Genomic DNA, 18,063 nt, shown 5'->3' with positions numbered 1-18,063 from the left:
GAAGTGAAGATGAAGATAAATTCCACTTATGAAACATGGCCAATAATAGTACGTCTCAAGGCCCTTTGCTTCTTTCATGGATTTTGCAGTAACTTTGCAAATAAAATATACGTTTCTTCCATGTTCACCAATTTCAATTCATAAAGGCTTTACAAATACAAGTTTAATGGAGTTCTCAGCGTCAGAAAATTGTTATTGTTTCGGTTAATAAAATATATTTTATTAAATTCGAAAATATGAAACAGCTAGGCAGTGGGTAGGAAAAAATGTCCGAGGGTTGGAAAAGATTTTTTGTCTCCCTTATAATTAGGAAAATCCGTTTTTAAAAAAGATAAAGGATGTCTTCCCACTATGCCATATGGGAAACTAACCACATTACTATCGGAGAAGCTCTAAGAGTCTGTATATACTTTTTATTTTTCTTTGTTACTTTCACAAGTGATTAGCTTTTTAATTGTTACTTTTACCTTTAATTGTTAGTTTTGTCCAAAGACCAGATGATGAACACGACAATGTTCGTTGTTACACGCGTTTAAATCACAAACCATGGCTATTTCCTCAGTTCCTCTACGACGATGAGGGAAGAGCCAAAACAAGGAGACCCTTTTTTTTAACTAAAAATAGTAAATATTTTATTGAAAAGGAAAAAAAAGAAAGAAAAAAGGACGGTACAAGAACCGCTGCAAACAAAGAAGGATGGCCTAAAAACCAAACCAACCACCCACACCCAACTAGAGTTCAAAAAAATCAAACTAGTACACACTTGCAACAATTTAAATAATGGGATGCATACATAAGATAATAATCTTTAGCAACTACAGATCATTGCTATTACTGGGTAATTGCAGCTACATTTATTTCTTGGCATGTCGCTGGCAAAAAGCTTTTAACCTCAGAAGACCATCTTCCAGAGAAGTTGGTTCAACAGCAAACATTATACGCAGCCAATTTTCCATTCCAAACGTAGTTCCTAGAGAAAAAAACATTCATTGCGCGAGCAAGTTAAATGAGTCCTCGTGTAAAATCTTACAACCATGAAATAAATGTCTGCATACTCATAAACTGTAGAATTCTAACCTGGCAGAATAATAAGGGATTCCTCTTGAGCTAATTTGAAGCAGAAGTCTGCATCATCGTTTATGTCTTTCATAAGAGTTGGATTGAACTTGACCTGAATCAGTTAAAAATACTATAAGCAGACCCAAAATTTACAAAAAAACAAATCGTCACCAACAATTAGTCTATATCGCACGACCTACCAACCCAAACATGGATCCTTCTGGTTTGTGTGGACAAGTAAGGCAGTCAATATCCTTAATTCGATCATACAATGTTCCAGAACATTTCCTCAAGATAGTAATAACATTGTCGAAAAAATCGTCTGTTATTTTCTCAATAATTTGTGGAAGGGCAGCCTGAAATAATCAACACAAGTACGAGGAAAATTAGCAGATGTACAGTAGTATGTGGCGGCCTTGTCACAACACCAATCGCCTAGACCTGCAAAACGATTGAAGAGTTAAACGCTCTTTTGGAAACATACACAAGAAATATGCAAACCTGGACAAAAGTTACAGGGTCCCCAGAGATATTGAGGCAGCTAATAATGGAGTCAACAACCTGAGATATGTGATGAAAAACAAGATTAGTTTTCAGTTTTAACAATCAGCAATAAGACAATAGGAAAGGGAAATTGTTGAATTAGAGTAAGAACTTACCTTTGTCTCTTTAAAAACGCCATTGGGATCAGTGGCAACAAGCCAACCAAGTCGCCAACCAGGTACTGCCCATCTCTTTGATAAAGATCCAAGTGTAAGGACAGGAGCTATTGACCCAAAAACTCCCATTGGCACATATGGGTTACTCGCAAATGTCAGATGGCCATAAACTTCGTCGGCGATCACTAGAATTCCTAATTTCCTTGCAGTCTCAGCAACCTAATGCAATACAATGGAAAGAGTTTACTTAATATTGTAAGCCCATTTTTTACTCTTACTAAGACTAATTAAAGACATAATTCAGATTCAATAGAGTGACTAGCTATTCACCTTCTTTAAATGCTCATACGTGTAGACATTTCCACAAGGGTTTCCTGGGTTGATTATAACCATTCCAACGGTATTCTCATCAGCAAGAGCTTCTACAGCTTCAAGGTCGACCTCCCAACCCTTCTCTGGTAGAAGATCAAAATGTCGATATTCAAGCTGCCTATAACCAGCATAGGCCTCAAAATATGGATAACCTGGTCTAGGCAGCAATATGTTAGCACCAGGTCGATTGAATACCATTAATGCAATCTCGATTGCTTGTTCGCAACCAATCGTGAGAAAAACGTCGTCAGGTGATAGCTTGTATGGAAGATCACGAGATAGATAATCTGCTATAGACCTGTTAATAATTAAAGTTCAACAATTAGCTACAACAATAACTATGTAAATATATATATCCAAATGGAATTGTGCATACAACTGATGCATAATCAAACTATAACAACCAAAAGGAAGTCCACAGAACGCTAAAAGTAAAAACCCCTTGTGAGTTATAAGTATACCTTCTGGCAGGAAGAATACCAGCAGTAGATGAATAACCATTAAACTTAGCTGAACGAAGCGAATCAACGATAGCATCTTCAGCTATTTGACTTGTTCTAAAACATGGAAAAGCGGAAGGATCACCATGAGCAAGAGTAATAGTTTTTCTTTCATCTTCAGGGTTTCTAGAATCCATTAAAGTATTTAGAACCCCTCTAAGTGTAATACCAGAAGCTGAATCAATCTCATCATTTGCACTAAAACCCCATTTTTTAGGATTCTCCATTTTCTTCTCTTAATTTTGGTTTGATATATTTTCTGAAATAACTCGATGGGTTTATAAAGATATGAAAAGAAACTTTTAGGTCCACTTGAGTCATTTTTATCTTTCTTTCTTGATGAGCCGAGTCCATGCACAGAGTCGCACTCCGCTAATTAAACATGCATAATGCGTTTTCGATGTCAGATGCATGCATTTGTGTGACGTCGCTTGATCTCCAGTTGAAATACCTATAAGTTCTTCCTAGTACTAGTCACAGGGCCGTCTCTACCATTTTTGTGGCTCGGGGCAAACTTTTAAAAACATGCCTTTTCTTCCTAAAATACATGGGCATAAATGATAAATGAAAAATGGACGATTAAATATATTGAGCATTCCATTTATCCACGCTAACACCATCATAATGTTCCTTAAATATTAGCAGCCGACGGTGTCAAAATTTTATAACATTTTTATGTTGCTTGTTGTTGAAAAAATATCACCAAGACACTACACATGTTGCAAATGTTTCAAAAATGAAAAAAAATTAAACTCGGTGATTTATAATAACTTGTAATTTAGCAAATACCATGGATTATGTAGAATAAATTTTCAAGACTGCTAGTGGAATTACCATTTTACTTGGGGGTGTACCAACCCAAAGATAATTATTTTTTTGTCCTATATGTATATTGGTACGCCTTCAAACAAAATGGTACGTCCATTAGAAGCCTCGTAACTTTTGAGGGTTGACAAAAGTATTAATTGAATAACTTGTAACTTAGCAAATACTATGGACTATGCAATTACTTGGTGATATTTTTGCATTACTAAACAATCAATTGAATAAAGTCTCCCATCTCCATTATTTTGATTGTTCACTATCCTTTGATTAATATCTAGGGGAAAAAAATGTTTAAAAAAAAATCTAGAATAATTAGGTCATCATATTTTTGGGCCTTTACAAAATTTGGGTCTAAGGCGGTCAACCATCTCGTCCTAGGCCTAAGACGGCCCTGAAGTCTAGTAGGCCTAGATTGAGAAAGAAAAAGTGAATATTACAGGGAGACCTATTCTACATATTTTCTACACCGTGAAACCCACAGGCCGAAAAGTTCACACGCGCACCCAATTTTCGTAAGAAATTTTTTCCCAAACCCACAATTTATAAAATTTGGTTTCTTTGTATCTTTTTTCTTCTTATTCTTCGGGGAATTTCTTATTCAATTATTTTTCTTTTCTTCCTCCCAACTGTGACTTACGATCAATAATATTGATAGACAGTATAATCACATGAAGATTGGAAACAATAGATGAATGAAATCGAAAGTTAGGGTTTGAGGTGATGTTCTGAGATGAATCGAGATCTTGCTGTTTGTTATTTCCGAAAGATGGATGAATGGTTTTCTTTTTTTTTTAATTAGGTATTATGATTGAGAAGATGGATCTGAGATGTGTTCTGAGATGGAGATAGGGTTTGTAATTTTTTCAATCAAGTAGAACAGGAAGAAAAGTTGATTTGAGATTTAGAAAATACATGGAATAATAATAAAGCTTATTTGAGCTGGGATGATGAACAACGAAGAAGAAGAAGATGTTGTCATGAGTGCATAACATGTCATGCAGTCGAAAAAATGGATGCATAACACATTATCTGGTATCTTTGTTATTTTGTGTGAAATTGAAAATTGATGCATAATGCATCATGCAGTCGAGAAAATGGATGCATAACCTAATATGCATCCAAAATACGGCTGCATAATGCATTATGCATCGAGAAAATTGTTGAATAATCTTTTATGCATCGAGAAAATGGATGCATAACCTGATATGCATCCTTAAATATGGATGCATAACCAATTATGTATCAATTTTTTATGTACGCACTAAAATCAACCAAAGCAATGGCTACATAACTCCTTATAGATGCATAACTTTATTATGCGGTCGAGAAAATGGTTGCATAATTCGTTATGCGTCTGCATAATGTGTTATGCGTCTTTTTTGGAGGCTGCATAATAAATATGTAGTCAGTTTTCGAAATTTTTTCCTAAAACGATGATCAACTCCGATTTTTTTGTGTAAAACAAAAAATTGATATTGTTGTTTGTACTCGTTGCGTAGCTCTCTTAAAAAGATTTCCAACGATATAAAATTTGTAAAATTCCAAGACGCGGATTTTTAGATATGTTATATCCAAGTTACGTTGCCAATTATATCCCTGATACATAATCCGTCATGCAGACATTTTTAATAATTTCATATAATTATGGGTGTCACGGAACTAAAATTAATTGTGGGCCTGACAATGAGAATATTCTTTTTTTTGGGCCTGCGCCTAAGTTTCCCAAAGAAAAAAGAGAAGGTACAAGGTGAAGATTTTATTAGATTGAAATCCAACAGTCGGAAAGCTTTTCAATATACATAGATTATATCAACGGTCAATTTTACATGGAATGATTGTTCTCTTTTCTCTTTCTCAATCTAGGATTCTCCCTTGTAGAATAAAAGAATAGATATATATGATGACTACTAGGACTAGGAAGAACTTATAAGTGCGTATCAAAAAAGAAAAAGAAAAAACTTATAATAAGTACTCCAACAGGAGATTAAGCGACGTCACACAAATGCACGCATCTGACGCCGCATCGCATGTTTAATTAGCAGAGTGCAATTCTGTTCATGGGCTCAGCTAATCAAGGAAAAAAAAAAAAGACTGTGTGGACCTAAAAGTTTCATTTCACCGTTTGGTAGGGCTGAGCAGAAAAACCGTAACCGCGGATTTCATTCGTATCCGTCCGCAAAATTGCGGGTGAAAACCAATCCGCAAGAGTTATGGACCGGACACGGGTGCATTCTCAAATCCGCACGCGGTGCGATTACGGTTGCGGTTGGGATTTGATAACCGCGGATTACCCGCACCATAGGACATTTAGGAAATTTAGTAAATGTATTAAGAATAATATGAGAAGTTGGAGTTTTATACATAAACATCTTTATCTTTCGGTGAAACCTAATAGCATCAGTTTTTTTTTCGAGAGGAAGAGACCTAATAGTCTCAGAGGAAGAGACCTTCGATTCTTCTTCTTCTCTGAGCAAATTAGTTGTTCTCTCATTCATCTTCTTCTCATCACAGTAAATATCCTTCTGATCTAAAGTCTCTCTTGCTACCAAATTAGTTGTTCTATCATTCTTCTTCTCTGAGCATCATCAACATCAGTAACTGTAAGTTGTTCTCTCATTTTCATTTCTTTTGACTTTCAATGATTATTATATGTTCTAGTGATGTTGATTTCGTTTTAATTGGTTTGGAATTTTCTTAGATGTCAAAATAATTTTGAGTATGTTTGATTTAGGGTTTTCTTAAATTAGTTTTTTTCTTCCAGTTTAGAGATTTTGGGTGATTTGGTCGGTAAAGACCATCATCTCTGGTTGAAGTTTGTATTATCAGTGCTGAAAATTAAACCAGTATGTTTGATTATTAAACCAGTTCTGGGTGTGGATTGTCTAATTCATCTCTGGTTGAAGTTTGTATTATCAGTGCTGAAAATTAAACCAGTATGTTTGATTATCAAACTAATTTTTGGTTTGAAAATGAATTTTGTTATTTGAATGGAGATTACGGTTTGTTATTTGAATGAATTTTGTTAGGTTATACTAAAAGTAAAGTTTGTGACTGTACTGATAATGATGTTGCAATATCTACTGTCAATGGGTATGAACAGGAGAATCTGAGAGCACTGTATATTTACCTTGAGCTACTATTTCATGAGCTTACTTGCTTGACCACACTTCTCTATCAAAGACTACAATATTTCTCTATATACAGATCAATTGACTTAATATCTTAGAATGTGTTTTCCTTGTTGTGTTCATTTACCTAATGTGTTAAATTTGTTAGCAGATGGCTTCAAGTACTGAGGGACCTTCTATTCCTGTTGACGATCCTGATGAGAGCATGGCTACAGTTAACCCGGCAACCGTCGAGAGCATATCTACAGCTACACCATCATCTCTGGTTGAAGTTTCAAAGCCTCCGAAAGCTTCTGGTAAGAAGCAATCAGACTGCTGGCAACATTTTGATAAGCGTCTTGATCTTAAGCCACCTAAAGTTCAGTGCAAGCATTGTAAAAGGAAGTTTTCATAGGGTAAAGACGATATAGGGGGTTCTAACTCTCATGTAACAACAAACATGAACAACCATATAAAGCAAAGAAGGTGTCCTAACTACACTCCACCTGGACAACAGCAGTTAGCCTTTCAAGTAAGTGATAATGGTGAGACTCGTTCCGTTGTGAATCACTCGTTTGACCAAGATGCATGCAGAGCAGCCCTCACCAGAATGATCATCAAAGATGAATTACCTTTTATGTTTGTATAGCGTGAAGGCTTCTTAGAATTTTTTCATCAACTAGAACCTAGGTTTGATGTTCCTTCTCGTTTTACTGAAGCTAAAGACTGCATGAAGATGTATTTAAGTGAGTACCACAAATTGAAAGCTGAATTTAAAAAGTATGGTAGAAGGTTATGTCTCACCACTGATACGTGGACTTCAGTTACAAACATGAGCTACATGGTGTTGACAGGTCATTATATTGACGAGAAATGGGTGTTAAAGAAGAAGATATTGAATTTCTATCCAGTTACGGATCATACTGGTCTGGAATTAGGTAAAACAGTTGCATCTTGTCTTTTACATTGGGGGATTGAAAGGGTATTCACTTTGACGGTTGATAATATTAGTTATAACAATGAAGCAGTTGCTTATTTGTCCAAGAGAGTTGTGGGTTGGAAGGCTGCAATTTTGGGAGGAGAGCACATGCATCTTAGATGTGCAGCACATATCCTTGCCTTAGTGGTTAAAGACGGTATGGATTTGTATAATGAATCTATTTCTAGGATACGCGAGGCCGTTAAGTTCGTTAGAGGATCAGCAGAAAGATTGAAGAAGTTTAAAGAATGCACTGAACAACGGAAGATTAACATCACCAAATTTCTTAGCTTGGATTGCGAGACTAGATGGGATTCTACTTACCATATGTTGAGTGCGGCTGAAAAATATGAGGAGGCCTTCTACCAATTTGAAGAATTAGGGTATGCGGATAAATTTCTTAATCCCCCTCGACCACCAACAAGAGGTAAAACAAACGTACCAGCAGTACCAGCAGTTCCTATGGTATGGCCCGTTGCTTCTGATTGGGAAACATCTCGTGCATTTGTTAGATTGCTAAAAACTTTCTATGATGCTACATTGAAATTTTCTGGATCAACTTATGTCACGTCTAATTTATTCCTCGACGAAGTAATTTGTATTAATGACGTATTGCAAGAATGGGTTAAGAATGGTAATGTGTTATTGTCTGACATGGATGACTGGATGGTTCTTAAATATGAAAAGTATTGGGCAGTGGATAAAATCAACAAAATGTTATACATTGCTGTGTTGCTTGACCCACGACGCAAGGAAGCCTATCTTAGATTTGCTTTGACAGAGTTACTGAAAGAGAATCATGTTACAGTTGACCACGAGGTCCATGAGATGATGACTGCAGTGAAACTTATTTTAACAAATATGTTTGAGGAGTATGCACTGTTATATAAAGGGGATGATACGGATTCAAGACCAACAGCTTCAGTACGAACTTCTCGTTCACTAGAACCTCAGAATCAGATCAACAGATTTGTTGAGTCTGAAAAACATCAAGAAACAGTGGAGGGAAAAACAGAGCTGGATATGTATTTCTCAGAGAAAAGAGATGATTTTAATCCACAATTCGATATTCTGAATTGGTGGAAGGTTAACTCCTCCAAGTATAAGATCTTGTCCATGATAGCTCGAGACGTGCTTTCTATACAAGTATCAACAGTAGCTTCAGAATCAACTTTCTCCACGGGTGGTCGTGTTCTTAATGAGTTTCGAAGTTCCATGCTGCCAAAAACAATCCAAGCACTGATATGTGCTCAAAATTGGCTTCTAGATAAACCAATCAATCTCGAGGAGTTGATAGAAGCGGTTGAAAAAATTGACTTAGGTAAATCTCAAACCTTTCCTCCTTTGTTTTTGCATCTTTCTCTTTGTGATCAGCCTTGCACTAATTAAGTTGATTTCTCAAACCTTGCTATATTTTGATGTGATGCTACAACTTTGGGGCCTATGGGGCATAACTTTTTGTGTGCAAATGTGACCTGATCAGTTCATTATAGGGTCTGCGGGCATAACTTTCTATTAGTCTCCTTGGAATTTGATTAGTCATAATCAATCTTAAAACTTTGGGTTGTTGTTCCTCAATGTCGATTGGATCTGCGGTCTAGTTGTGATCATCCCTTTTAAATGGTCTTTACTAACCAATGCTGATTGGTTTTTGTTTCTTCTTGTTTATTGCTGCCTTATATCTGTTTGTGACATTGGTTCCTTCGGCTTATGATATATCAAATCAAATTAGGAACTTATGATCATAATGATGCCTAAATTTAGTGTTTACTGATTATCTATAACTCCTCATTTTACAGATGCGGCAGAAATCTTGCAGGAAATTCCAGACATATCTATCATGGATTGAATAAACTAGTACTCGAATCCAAGGTCTCTTTTTCAGTTTTTGGCATCAGAGATTCATATGGCTTTGCACCAGACTTGTTGCATTTGAATTAGTACTCTTTTGTGTTAGCTGTTAAATATCTTATGTCCTTTGTTGCTTTTGAATTACTGAATTAGTACTCTTTTGCTTTTGAATTACTGAATTAGTACTCTTTCTGTACTTAGTTTTTTTTTTGATGTCTTGTGATCAAATCCGCGGTTAATCCGCAACCGACCCGCAAAATCCGCTGATCCGCAGAGGGCAAATCCGCGGGTGATTGGGCCGGTCACGGTTTGAATTCCCAAATCCGCAACTTTGACGGTTTGGTTGCGGGTGACCCCTAATCCGCAACCGTCCATCCGTTGCTCACCCCTACCGTTTGGTTATTTTCGAAGCCAATATGGAGAATATATAACCAAACGATATGTCTTTTGGTAAAAGATTTGAATATGAGGTATATGGGGCTATCCTCGTAGAAATCCTAATGTTTCGTTTTTCCCACCGATCTGGACAACTTTTGGTTCAAATCAAATACAAAGGACTAGAGCGGCACATGAGCTGGTACAATTCGGTTTTTTGTTGGAACCGGTACTTGTATACGGAGTTGACCGGTTTCTCATTTTGAGGACCGATACCTGTATCTGTACCTGGACTTGTACCTGTACCTGTAAGACCGGTCAGGTTCCATTCCGGTACCGGTTTTTTACCTGAATTTTGAAACACACAGTAATACAGTATGACAATAACAGACTAAGACTAAGTGTCTAACAACAAACCCAACATATAAAAATTGACTATTCAAAGTTCAACATTACAATTTAAGTTCAAAATAACAAAGGTTTAAAACAACATCACACATTTAAGTTCAAAGTTCAAAATTACAAAATAGTACTAAAAACAACATTTCCATAAGTCTGCGACAAGAAATGAAATGCAATCCTTGCAAAGGATGGGGGAATTATAGCAAACAGACCATGAGATTGCACAATAACTGGATTGGCAACAGTATCAGCAGCACTACTTGACCCCTCCTCATGAACTGAATACAAGAACTTATAATCTTCAAAGAGTTCCTGAATTTCTAATTTCACTTTTCTCATAACTCTTTGAACCTCCCATGTATTATTCTCATACAAAGGATGGGGGAATTAGAGTAAATTCCAACCCCTTTTGTTTCTCTCATGGATCCAATAGTTGAGCAGAAAACATTAGACGATACATACGAGCAATAAAAGGATCTGATGCTTCATTTTTTTTTAAAATTCTACTAATTTTTCATGGATGAGTAACAATTGCCATAAGAACATATGAATAGTGACTTGTGTAGATGCAGAAAAATTGACAGTGGCATCGAAGAATACCTTTAGACACTTCACAAGACCTCTAGTATATTTCTAATCTTCTTTATAAGGAGCATGTTGACGAGGAATCTGTTTCTTCTTATTTTTCATCTTTGCCTTATTCTTGCTTGTCAGATCCAACTCCTCAACCACTTATTCCATATCCTCAACCTCTTCCTCTTCTTCCATATCCTCAAACACTTCTTCTATGATAACATTACTAGCTATAGCTTCTTCAATATCAGCATCAGTAGGTAAAACAAATTCTTTTTCTTGCTCAAAGATAAACCTCTGTTGAAAGTCCTAACATTGCAAAAACTTTTTCATATTTTTCAGCAGCATCTAACATCAAGTAAGTGTTATTCCATCTGGTGTACACATCCAAAATCAGAGATTTCTTGCAATCTACCTTTGCTTGGGAAGCACATTGTTTAAATTTTTCGTACGTAGAAGGAGAACTAAGAACGTATTTTACAACTGACCTTATTCTTCTAACTGATAAATTAAAGAGATGTATTGCATCTTTTATAACAAGAGAAAGAACCTGGGATGCACACCTCACCTGATAAGAAATAATCAAGAAAAATTAAGAATGAAAGAGCAAGACACATATAAGATGGATGAAGTATAGAGTTGAATAGTGTGGAAAGATGGATGAATCGTAGGCAAAATAATAATGCAATAATCCCTCAAACTTTATACTAAGATTCAACTCAGTATTATTCGACTGAATCAACTCTATACAAGTTGACAGAAAGATGGATGCAACCTCTGTTTTGTTTTCTAGTCTAATCCATGGTCCCAAATCTTAAACATGGAGAACTAATGCCAACATGGAGAACTAATGTCACCGTAATGTAGTGGTCTATAGTTGAATACAAGTAAACTAGAATGCAAAACATGATAAGAATGTAACATGGAATGCAAAACATGATAGAATGTAAGTTGTAATAAGGAATCTTACATGTAAATATTTGGCTCTAATTGTGATCCTGTCCTGTTAATGACAACATTCTTCAAATGACCAATAACTACTTTGTTGGCGCTGCCATTGTATAGAGTGACACCAAATACATCTTCTAGAACCCAATCCTATAAACACTTCACCAGCTTCTCACTGATTGCCTTACCAGTGTGACCTTCAACTTGGCAAAACATGAGTATTCTCTTTTGTAGCTTCCAGTTCTGATCAACATAATGCACGGTTACACAAATATAGTTATAATTATTTGGTGATATACATGTGTCCGTTGTCAAAGATACCTGTTTGTACCAGAAATATTTCCAGGCACTAAACACGATGATTTTGGTGTTGTTCACTAGTGGAGAATGAGATTTTAACCACTTCCTGGGCTTTGTAAAAACGACTTCCATGGTCCAGTGTAAATATAAGTTCTGTGAGACCCAGTTGTTTTTAAGAGAAAAAGGAAAACATGCTTCTTTCACAGTTGTTTTATGAATGAGTATTTCCGTAAAAATTCAGGCTTTCCTATGGACTTAAGAAACCACTATGAGAATCAGAATTTTCTATGAGAAAAAAATTGTAAAAAGAAATTTTCCCATCTCCGTAAAAATCTTCTTCTTCTTAACCATTCACTCACCACATCGATCTCTTCAATCTCTCAGAAAAACCAAAAATTCCCAAATCTCAAATCCACTTCATTTTTTCATCCTTCACTTTCACCAGTAAACCAAATCAATCATTTTTTCATCATTCGATCTGAGAAGAAAATAGACAAACCCTAGCCATCAACTAAAACCCAGTAAACCAAATCAATCACTCTCCATATCCCCCTCTCTCTTAATCTCTCTAATTAAACAACAAATAAGTAGAGGATGTTGATGAAGACGGAGAAATCGTAAGGGATGATTCTGCTATCTTCTGGTCAGGGTTCCTTTACTCTTTAAATTTTTGTCACAATCCTTAGAGTTCTGATCGAGATATCCGTTTTACTTCATTTTTAGGGTTTTCAGTAAGAAAAGATGATGACCACAAGTATGGAGATCTTGTGAAATAATGAAAATGGTAAGATTAACTATTAATCGTCTATTTAGATTTGAACTGCGAACACTGAATTTAGCAATTTGTTATCTTGGTTATATTAAATTTTGACAATCTGGGTTAATTTGGTTTCAACTGGAACTAACATTGGGTTTGTTATGTTTACATAAGTTATGGTGCGAATATCCTAGTAAGTAACGGCAGAACCTGTTCTGCAATTTGCTCATGGATATAGTCTTCGAGAGCAATGAAAATCTCAATCTCACCTTAAGGAATTGTGAGCTTTTCTAGCAAGGTAATTTTTGATAAATTATGTTGTATATCTGTGATTTAATTTGAAATATGTTGCCTGTGTAAGGCTGTTTGTATCACATAAGCATCAAGGTTTTAGTGTTTTATTTTTATTGTATTATCCGTCTGTAGGATAGAAGGCCATATGAAAGGAATTTTGCAGACCCATCAACTTTAGCTGACTTTGATGTGGTATTTGCAGGAAGCAACAAAAAACTAAAGGTGTATTTAATAAAGGTTTATAGTCTGAGCAAGTGGGGATCTGATGAATGATGATAGATTGAACAAATTTTATATTGTTTTTGATTGGGATTCTATTTGTTTTTGTGTTTAATTTATAGGAAGCAAAAGTTTTACAATCTGAGGAGGTGAGGATTAATGAATGATGATAGATTGAACAAATTTTACATCCAGGTGAGGATTTGTTGTTGTGTTTAATGTATGGGAAGTGATTGTTTTACCTCCCTGGGTTTGCACTTGTTCTTCCTGCACATTTCTGTTCATGAAAATCTTAATTCACTGTTTTACTTAACATAAGAAAGCTAGATGTTTAGCTAATCCATGTATGTATGTTGTGTTGACCTATGCTGCTACAAGTACTTGGGTAGTAGTTGTTCAATATGTGCTTTAACGCATAAAATAAGGTTTGGCTTGTTCGTAGTATTGAGCCACGTTGCTCGTTGTTTGTTAACAACAAATTATGTTGGTAAGACCACCCAGATTCCCCAGTATATCTTAGAATCTGAGATAAAAGCTACAAATTGATCTGCATGTAGTACAATCTGTACGCAGCCTCGTCGAATATCTTCCATGGCAGTTTCTGAAAGAGTTGCTGCAGAGAGGGGTGAAAAATTGGGTGAAATTGTAAGTTATTCCTTCTGAATCTGCACGGTCGCTTACAATGGTTTGTGATGTTTTTCACTTACCATTTTCATCATTCGCAAACATAAGTAATAAAGTTCCTCTTTTCATTGTCTTCACAAAAGGTTGGCTATAAAGTTTGTTTGGAAGGTCAGAGAGGGAGGGATACTCGCCTTCTGTTTTGTACCATAGGCATTTTATTGAGGACATTACTGCATGACAAAAGTTTAAAAGGTGTTACCCATGTTATTGTGGATAAGATTCATGAACATTGAATGAATGAAGGTAAAATCTAAAGCCTTTGGCGCTCAAGTTTTAGTCCTAGTTATCTTTTTGGTTTTTCTACTATGTGATTCATTACGTTTTCTAGTTATCCAGACTTTTTTCATATCATACCAAGGGACCTTCTTCCACGGTGTGCAGAACTGAGGCTTACTTTGATGAGTCAAACCTTGAATGGAGAGCTCTTTTTGACCTACTTTGGTGGGGCACCAATAATTTATATTCCGGTATGTTTGACCACTTACTATTCCAGGGTTCAGTATTGTTTGTATATAAATGTTACAGTTTGGCTAGTTCATCATGATTTTGTTTCTATGTGATGAAACCATTTGATCGACTTTACAACAATTAACATTACAAGATTTACGTGACATAGGACCGTTCTAGAAAACTTACTGCCTAGAGAATTATAGACTGCTACGGTCTACTTCCTGTTTATACTAATCTTTAGTTTTCTGTTTCCTTTTGTCTCAGTGACGTCCTTGGGAAAACATCATTATATGGTTGGAACACCATTGAAGATTTGTAAGCGCAGTTGTGACGCGGGATCAACATTTCCAAGTGTTGTTTGTGCAGCTCCTGCATCTGCTGTTATGCACGTGCTCTTCTTGGTTTCATAAATAGGTATGTTCACTTGTTTTCTACTCAGACCCATGATAACCTTGTAGGTTATAATCAATTTCTTTCTTGGATTAACTAGAGGAACTTACCAAAAAGTTTGCATTTGTAGCCTGAATCCTAAACGGAAGAAAGATCCACGAAGAAGTAATCGGGTGTAAGCTTTGGTGTTTGGGGTCATCGGGTACTGTGGTTTAAGCTTGTCTTCCAAATATTTTTTTTGATCTTTGAACTTTTACACTATGATTCCAGGAACACCTACGTTTAGTATATTTTTATCAATATTGATATTTCACGGCTAAAAGTGTATCTAGTATCACAAGAAGAACGACATCTTGTGTTTCAACCTTTTTCTCTTGGATATGGTGACTTTCTTAGTGCAATATGATTTGCAGTAATTAAATGTAAGACTTCTTTATGAGCCTGATCTTTGTATGCTTAAATATTGGCAAGATGGTAGCGCATTAACCAAGTTCGGAAATGTTTTAGTTGCCTGGAATTAATGTGGTCGTGTGTACCAAGCCAATTTTAGGTGGCTACTGCTCATGGGTGCCATTCATTTTTTTAACTTATTTTCCAAAGGTACGCCTTGCGAAAACTTGTGAACTGCTCATGGTTATAAACAATAACATTTGCCAATGCCACTTGTATAGGTAGTATTTGATTTTACAATATGAGTTGATATTTTGATTGAGATATAAGACTTTCAATTGCTAAATTTGGTCTATTTTCGATAACATTTATGGATTTAGAATTGATAGATTTGTGAAATGCATGTTCGATAGAATGTCAACGAACATTTATAATTACTACGCGGACAGCCTTTTTAGAGGCTAGTTTCGACGCGTATAGATGGGGTTTTAGCTAATAGTTTCTTCTCGAGAAATGTATGTTATAGTGTCCTCTACGGTTTGTTAACAGGGCATGTTGTTTGGACTTGTAGTTTCGAAGATGGAGCTTGGAACGTACCGGCAGTCAAGTCAATTTTCTAAATTCAGCACCTGTGCCTGTTTTTCCATCTAATTTTGTGCCATTTAGGCTCTGAATTTGGTATGAGTTTCTTCTAAGAATATGTGTAAGGTTGTTTTTTTTTTCCAAAATGATATAATATGTTTGATTTGCAGAATTGTAGAATTGATTTTCACTTATTATTTCCGTAGTAGTTTTAACATTGAGAACTAGATTTTTAAGAGATCCAATTAAATATATACATCTGGAGAAATATGCCATGAACTGTGTGGTAAGTGTACTAGTTTATGTGGTAATCCATTTCTGTTCTGGGAACTGAAACTATATGATGGATTTGGTTTGCTTACTAATTAAATGGAAAATTGTAAATGTGAACTATGGATCAAGTGTACTTATTAGTTTGAATTTTAAATCAGATGCAACAAAAACGTGCTTTGAATCAAATTAACAATCGTAGTTGGATGTAGTAATGTGGGTGTTTGAATTTGGACTTGGAAGGTCTGTAGCTTTTCCATCCATAAATAGTGTTGAATTAACAGCCACCTTGCAACTGAATACTAGTTGGACTACAGATATTGACAGACGCCTTGCAGTGCTGAACAAAATGATGATCGACCTGCTGCCAGTATAATTTTTGTTTCGTATTTTGAATTGTGGTTCTTGTAGTAACTGTTGCTGTCCTTGTGATTATTGGTTCGTAGTAGTACTATGAAACATGTAAAAGAATCTATGAAAAAAAATTATCTTTTTTTTCCATAGATTCTTTTACATTGTTTTTAATTATAATATAACACCTTCATAAGAAGAAGATTTCAGTCCCTAACGTGATTGCATGAAACTTGTAACCTTGCACTTTGTCATCTTTACTGAATCATGAATCATAACTATGTTTTACTTCTTGCCTGTATAATTTTTTGAATGCGCTAGATTTAAAACTTACTATCATTGTTTACTTACAGGAAGTTGTAAGGAAAGATGATGCTGGTAATGTGATTGTCCAGTGCAAATCAAATTGGTTGCATTTCATCACTGTTTATTTGCAGGAAGTTAATGGAAAGATGATGCTCTTGGTAATGACGATTGCTCAGATAACATAATTTGAATCCATTTCGTAAGCTGCTGGAACTGCTTATATTAAAATGAACAGATTTTAGGCTAAATGAATTTATACTAATAACTTTCCTAATATTTTGATTATTTTCAGGTGGTTGACATTCCAATAGGGAGCAGGTGGAACTAAAGCTTGATTATATATGGGAACGGATGCAGCTATGGACCTCCCTACGAGTTTTAATTGGCAAGTATGCTCGGTAAGGATCTCAATTGGTGAAGTTTGTGGATTTTCTCCTAAGACTTCTACCAATTTACTGTGTATGCTTTTGATCAGGAATTCAGGATCTCAATTACTTAATGAGTTATGGACGGGATATTTTACATATGAAAATTAGCTGCAATCATATGTTTTCTTCAAATTTCAATTTGAGTAGATACTTGTATGTGTTTAGGTGGTTACGGTGTCGAGCAGATTCCTTGTCTCATTTCCTCTTTTTTGCTGATAATTGATGTAATCTTGGTTGGATTTTATTTACAGCTTAGGGCTGGAGCAATGACCTGATTTGAGCTAGGTTGTCAGAAACTGAAGGCATAGATAGTGAAACTTTATGGTTTGTTAAGTTTGTAATAGGATATTAGTCTCCAACTTTTTCAGACTTGAAACTTGTAGTATTAGAAAGTTGAAATTGTAAACTGAATACATTTTTCGATACAAATTGATTTTTAAAGTCATTATCAGTTTTTTAATTTGCATTATTTTTTCAATTGCGATTCAGCTTGTAGTAATTCAGTTGAATCAGCTTTGGATTTAGCTGAATCAATATCAAATTTTTTTTAATAAAATATCACCAGTAAAACCACAGCGTCCATCAGTATCTGTCTACACACTGTTGAAGAAAGTCGTTTTTTAAAGAATTGAACGTTTGCCAGACACAGTCGTTTTGTGAAAAACCACTCCTAGAATACTGCTGATGGACACAGTCGTTTTTAGTGATATTACTTCTTTTCTTGACAGTGGTTTAACTTCCATTTTCCACTAGTGGTTGATGAAAACAGGGATAATAACAAGAAATAATCATGAATGACAGACACACGGATTTAACGTGGTTCGACATGGTTTGCCTACGTCCATGGACGAATCCCCTTGGGGAGTTATATTTTATTGATAATAGAATTACATGGGATTTTTTCTCTACCCCTCCTCCTCTTTATTCTTCTACCAGGGCATCACTATTAATCCAACTGAATAATTAATTTCAAGATAAACCTAAATGGCATT

The 18,063-nt window shown here is 35.5% G+C and overlaps 1 protein-coding gene and 1 long non-coding RNA gene across 11 annotated transcripts; one reads left to right on the top strand and one right to left on the bottom strand.

Moving 5' to 3' along the window:
* Positions 1-854: 854 nt before the first annotated feature.
* LOC113341707 (probable aminotransferase TAT2) lies at positions 855-2,817 on the bottom strand. Its single transcript, XM_026586469.1, has 7 exons — positions 2,552-2,817; positions 2,049-2,388; positions 1,719-1,937; positions 1,561-1,620; positions 1,260-1,415; positions 1,078-1,171; positions 855-970 (listed from the first exon to the last, which is right to left on the bottom strand). The coding sequence occupies exons 1-7, from the start codon at positions 2,815-2,817 to the stop codon at positions 855-857; spliced, it is 1,251 nt and encodes a 416-aa protein (XP_026442254.1).
* Positions 2,818-12,197: 9,380 nt separating this feature from the next.
* Positions 12,198-17,451, top strand: LOC113341736. 10 transcript variants are annotated; one of them, XR_003356116.1, is made up of 13 exons: positions 12,198-12,593; positions 12,674-12,734; positions 12,882-13,005; positions 13,134-13,223; positions 13,343-13,415; positions 13,794-13,865; positions 13,988-14,147; positions 14,233-14,371; positions 14,619-14,768; positions 14,875-15,812; positions 16,691-16,801; positions 16,936-17,041; positions 17,323-17,451. It is a non-coding gene; the product is annotated as an uncharacterized LOC113341736 (long non-coding RNA). The 10 variants fall into 10 exon arrangements; XR_003356112.1 differs by having other exon boundaries at positions 13,778-13,865; XR_003356117.1 differs by lacking the exon at positions 13,134-13,223.
* Positions 17,452-18,063: the final 612 nt, after the last annotated feature.

The sequence above is a fragment of the Papaver somniferum genome, unplaced genomic scaffold (assembly GCF_003573695.1).
Source record: "Papaver somniferum cultivar HN1 unplaced genomic scaffold, ASM357369v1 unplaced-scaffold_31, whole genome shotgun sequence".
Lineage (NCBI taxonomy): Eukaryota > Viridiplantae > Streptophyta > Magnoliopsida > Ranunculales > Papaveraceae > Papaver > Papaver somniferum.
The sequence above is the reverse complement of the archived record's forward strand: the minus strand, read 5'-3'. Positions and strand labels throughout refer to the sequence as shown.

Bases quoted from the DNA above. Each gene is read 5' to 3' on its own strand.
- LOC113341707 (XM_026586469.1), bottom strand. From the start codon at position 2,817: ATGGAGAATCCTAAAAAATGGGGTTTTAGTGCAAATGATGAGATTGAT. The intron at 2,389-2,551 runs GTATACTTATAA...AATTATTAACAG, and splicing joins GGTATTCTTCCTGCCAGAAG to GTCTATAGCAGATTATCTAT. The intron at 971-1,077 runs GTTAGAATTCTA...TTTTTTCTCTAG, and splicing joins ATCCCTTATTATTCTGCCAG to GAACTACGTTTGGAATGGAA.